The 5,113-nt window shown below is 35.8% G+C and overlaps 2 protein-coding genes across 2 annotated transcripts; both read left to right on the top strand.

Moving 5' to 3' along the window:
• Positions 1 to 217: 217 nt before the first annotated feature.
• LOC140451194 (uncharacterized) lies at positions 218 to 3,172 on the top strand. Its single transcript, XM_072544929.1, has 2 exons — positions 218 to 577; positions 1,853 to 3,172. Exons 1-2 carry the CDS (start codon positions 218 to 220, stop codon positions 3,170 to 3,172), a joined length of 1,680 nt encoding a protein of 559 aa, XP_072401030.1.
• A 947-nt stretch (positions 3,173 to 4,119) lies between these two features.
• On the top strand, positions 4,120 to 4,905 carry LOC140451195 (uncharacterized). Its single transcript, XM_072544930.1, has one exon. The coding sequence runs from the start codon at positions 4,120 to 4,122 to the stop codon at positions 4,903 to 4,905; it is 786 nt and encodes a 261-aa protein (XP_072401031.1).
• The last annotated feature ends 208 nt before the right edge of the window (positions 4,906 to 5,113 follow it).

The raw sequence follows: 5,113 nt of genomic DNA on the forward strand, positions 1-5,113 counted from the left end.
CAATCAAACTTTTTTATATAAATTCAAAAATCTATTTTAGTGCAAATTAGTGTTATTAGTTAGCAAATTAGTAACATTGTTAAAGAACTATTTATGGTTAAATTTTTAGTTTAGCTTATTGCATGCTTGTTAAAATTCCAAATTAATAATTCAGAATTAATTAATTCAAAAATAAATAATAATTTCATTTAGAAATAAACAAATTAAAGTTATTACAATGAGCAATAAAGGTTTAAATAAATTAACAAAAAAGAAGCATTCTATACTAGATTCTGTTGGTAGAATTCAAGCGTGGCTAGAAATAAACCACGACTCGGAAAAAGATATTTTCTCATTCAAAACACGAGAAGATAGGTTAAAAGACCTTTTCTCTGACTTCAACAGCGTACAGGATGAAATTGAATTCCTGGACGATTCTCAAGAATCTGATCGTGCTTTGTTTGAAGAAAATTATTTTGCGACGCTTTCAAAAATTCAAAATTCAATTAAATCATTGGAAATTACCAATACAGGAAGCGCTACTAAACAAATGGCCGTAAAACTCCCAGAAATCAGTATAAGCAAATTTTCTGGACACGTGAGTGATTTTGAAAGCTTCTATGAACTATTCGACACACTGATAATAAAAAATCAGTCCCTTTCTGATATCCAAAGATTTCTTTACTTAAAAAGTTACCTACAGGGTGATTCTCTAAAGTTGGTGGATTCTTTGAAAGTCACCAATGAAAACTTTTCAATTGCTTTGGATATTCTAAAAAACCGCTATCAAAATAAGGTCACAATCATAAATTCTTATTTAACAGAAATTCTAGACATTCCTACACTGAGAAACAGCTCACCGCAGATTCTCAGAAACTTTCTAACAACTGTAACAAAAAATATGCAACTGCTAAAAAATTTTCAATTTTCAAGTTCAGAGCTCATTGATATAATTTTAGTTTTTCTGCTACAAAGCAAATTAGACTTTTCAACAAGGAGACTTTTTGAAACTGAGCGAAATCATACAGATGTACCAAATTTAGATGCTTTTCTTAAATTTTTGGAAAAAAGGTGCATTGTTCTGGAAAGTCTAGAAAATACAAATCCTAGGCAAACCAAAACCGTAAAAGTTTCACATCATGCATACAGTAATAACACATCAGAGGATTCAAATAAAAATAATATTTCAAATAATTTAGTTTCTGACTTTTATTGTATCTACTGCAAAAAACAAGGACATAAAATTTATAAATGTCAATTTTTCAAAAACCTTCAGCATGATGACAAAATAAAATTCGTAAATTCAAAAGGTCTCTGCGTAAACTGCCTAGGTAGGCATAATTCTAAAAACTGCTCCTCAAAACATGGGTGCACCATATGTAAAAAGCGCCATAACACTGTTCTTCACATTTCGGGTAAAAATTATACTTTTTCTACGACTCATAACAATGAGAGTCCGTCAACTTCTACAAATTCAAACAATTACGAACGCGAGCATTCGTCTAATTCAAATTTTCAAGGTCCTTCGGTTCAAGGGCAAGAACCTCTTACAAATTCTTTTTCTGCTTTGTCCGTAAAAAATTCAAACATACTTCTCGCTACGGCCAAAGTCACCATTTTCGACAAAAACGGGAGCCCTTTAACGGCCCGATTGTTACTCGATACAGGAAGTCAGAATAGCTTTTGTACCCGGTGTCTCGCTGATAGGCTGGGTTATAAGCCGTATGACATTTCTCTAAATATCTCTGGCATAGGCCAAAATAATTCGGTTTCAAAAAAGATGGTCAACATAAAATTGCATTCTAACTATAATAAAAAGTCTTTCAAAATTTCATGTGCTATCTTAGAAAATATTACTTGCAATCTTCCACAGTTCCGCATTCTTACAAAAAAGTTACCAATTCCAGGGGACATTTTTCTCGCCGATGATTCCTTTCACAAACCTAGTCAAATAGACATCTTGGTTGGGGCAGATTTGTACTACGACCTAATTCTTCCGGAAATAATTCCTCTTGGCCCCAGGCTTCCAATCTTGCAGGCTTCGCACCTGGGGTACCTAATTGCCGGCGTGATAGCTCCTCACTTGACGGCACCCACAGTAGCAAACAATGTTTCTGGAGAGGTTGCTCTACTTTCTACGTGTAGCACGGATGAGCTGCTCACAAAATTTTGGAACATGGAAGAACTTTCTCAAAAACCTATTCTGTCGGAAGCTGACGAGCTGGCCGAACAAATATTTCAAACTACAACAAAGATCCTTGAAAATGGACGCTTTGAAGTAGATATTCCATTAAAAAGTGCACAAGAACACCAATTACTGGGTGATTCATTTTCCATAGCCAAACGGCGTTTTCTCTCGCTCGAAAATAAATTCCAAAAAGATAAAAAATTATTTTTCGAGTACAAAAACTTCATTGACACATATATTTCTTCAGGGCATGCTGAATATGTACCGCTTTCGTTCGTGAATGAAAATTCGGACAAAAAATATTTTATTCCACATTTGTGTGTCATCAACGAACAAAATAAAAGTACAACTTTGCGTGTCGTCATGGATGCTAGTTGTAAAAGCTCTACAGGAAAAAGTCTGAACGATATTTCATTAAAAGGGTATCAGGTGCAACCTGATCTATTCGATATTCTGGTTCGTTTCAGGCAATACAAATTCATATTTTCCTGTGATATTCAAAAAATGTTTCGACAGACGTGGATCAACAAAGATCAACGTTTTCTACAAAAAATTCTGTGGAGGGACGATACCCACGATTCTATAAAATGTATTCAACTTAATACTGTTACATACGGGACGAACAGCGCCCCATTTCTTGCAACGAGAGTCTTGCAAGAGATTTCAAATAAAAATAAAATTCAATTCCCATTGGCCTCACACATTCTCGAAACCCAATTCTATGTAGATGATGGTTTATGTGGGTCAAATAATATTGAAGAATTGCTCGAAATACTTCAGCAATTAAATTCTGTTCTAAACCGCCATGGTTTTACATTACATAAATTTCATTCAAATTCATCCATATTCCTACAAAAAATCAATCCAAAACATTCAAAAAATACTACTCAGGAATATGACCTAAATTTCGATTCTACTTCCAGCAAAGTTCTAGGCCTAAAATGGAACCCTGCAGAAGACCAGATAACAATTTCCGTCCCCGAAATAATTTCTGCCCACCAGTAACAAAAAGAAAAATCCTGTCTGCATTAGCACAATGTTTCGACCCTCTGGGACTTATCAATCCATTCATTGTTAAAGGCAAAATGCTTATGCAGAAACTCTATCTGCAAAAAATTCACTGGGACACAGAAATTTTGGACAAAAATATTCTAAACGATTGGAACAAGTTTCTACAGGACTTGTCACAATTAAAAAATTTAAAAATTCCTCGTTTCTACTTTTCTGAAAAAGTAATTCTAAAGGTTGAGCTTCATGGATTTTCTGACAGCAGCTTGGCAGCTTATGGCGCATGCGTATACCTGAGAACTTTCTATGCCGATGAGACCATATCCTGTGCATTAGTTTCTTCCAAATCAAGGATAACTCCGTTAAAGACGGTAACACTTCCTAGGCTTGAGCTGTGCGCAATGGTTCTCCTTTCAAAACTTGTTTCAAAAATAATTTCTATCTTTGAAAATCAACCTGTAAAATTTCATTCAGTCACCCTCTGGTCAGACTCCCAGGTAGCTCTGTCGTGGTGTAAAAGTCACCCAAGTCGGTGGTCGGTTTTCGTGGCTCACCGGGTAGCACTTGTCCAGGAGTTGACTCAAAACTTTACATGGCTTCACATAAAGTCTGCACAAAATGCCGCAGACCTTCTTTCTCGAGGAATGTCTGGTTCTGAAATTCTCAATAGCGATTTCTGGTGGCAAGGCCCTAAATGCTTACGAGATAAAAATTTCAATGTTTCCAATCTAGCAAATGACAAAGTGCTCGAAAACCTGCCCGAGGAACGAAAAATAAGCCTCGTGGTAAATTCTAACGTAGAAAACTTCTGGATGAGAATTTTTTCACGTTTCTCAAATATTTCACGCTTAAAACGTACAGTAGCGTACGTATTTCGGTTTATTTCTAATTGTAAAAAACAAAAAATTTCTGAACCCCTTTCTGTGGCGGAGTTAAATTATGCTATGGATTTTATCATCAAACAAATTCAAGGTGATGCATTCTCAAAAGAAATTGCGGAGCTTAAAAATAACAAATTTATTTCAAATAAAAACATCGTTTCTCTAAAACCATTTGTAGATTCTTCTAATTTTCTCAGAGTTGGAGGCAGACTTACAAACTGTCCCGACATAGACTATTTGCAAAAACATCCGATACTACTTCCATCCAAGAATCATACCGTCAATCTTATTATCAAAAATGAGCATATCAGATTGGGACATGCTGGTGCTCAAACAGTTCTCTCAAACCTTCGGTTGAAATTCTGGCCTCTCAATGGTCTAAAGGAAGCAAAACGAATTATTCGCAACTGCACCACATGTTTCCGATTTTCGTGCACTCCTGCACAACAGCTAATGGGTAACTTACCTGAAGATAGGTTGTCCATTACAACAAGACCTTTTCAAAAAATAGGTGTAGATTATGGTGGACCCTTTCTGTTAAAATCTTCTTCACTCCGAAAAGCGCCAAAAGTCAAGGCATACATAGCCATTTTCGTGTGCATGGTGACCAAAGCTGTGCACATAGAGGTTGTTTCTGATCTAACAACTTCTTCCTTTCTATTAACACTCAAAAGGTTCATCTCTCGACGTGGTAACCCAACCGTCATTTACAGTGAAAATGCCACATGTTTTTCTGGTGAAAGAAACCAACTCTACGACTTATACAAATTCTTTAAAAATAAGTCAAATTCTCAAACCATTGTGGAATACCTATCTGAAATCAAATCTCATGAAGTTTATTCCCCCTAGATCTCCTCATTGGGCTGGGATCTGGGAAGCTTCAGTAAAAAGCGCTAAATATCATATGCGTAGACTAATAGGCTCTTCTTCTTTCACTTTCGAACAGTTTTATACTGTCATGGTTCAAATTGAAGCTGTGATGAATTCAAGGCCTATCTGTGCCATGTCCAGCGACCCTTCCGATTACACTTTTCTCAGTCCTGGGCACTTTATAATA

The sequence above is a fragment of the Diabrotica undecimpunctata genome, chromosome 9, assembly GCF_040954645.1.
Source record: "Diabrotica undecimpunctata isolate CICGRU chromosome 9, icDiaUnde3, whole genome shotgun sequence".
In the NCBI taxonomy this organism is placed as follows: Eukaryota; Metazoa; Arthropoda; class Insecta; order Coleoptera; family Chrysomelidae; genus Diabrotica; species Diabrotica undecimpunctata.

Bases quoted from the DNA above. Each gene is read 5' to 3' on its own strand.
- LOC140451194 (XM_072544929.1), top strand. From the start codon at position 218: ATGAGCAATAAAGGTTTAAATAAATTAACAAAAAAGAAGCATTCTATA. The intron at 578-1,852 runs GTGAGTGATTTT...AATCTTCCACAG, and splicing joins TAAGCAAATTTTCTGGACAC to TTCCGCATTCTTACAAAAAA.
- LOC140451195 (XM_072544930.1), top strand. From the start codon at position 4,120: ATGGATTTTATCATCAAACAAATTCAAGGTGATGCATTCTCAAAAGAA.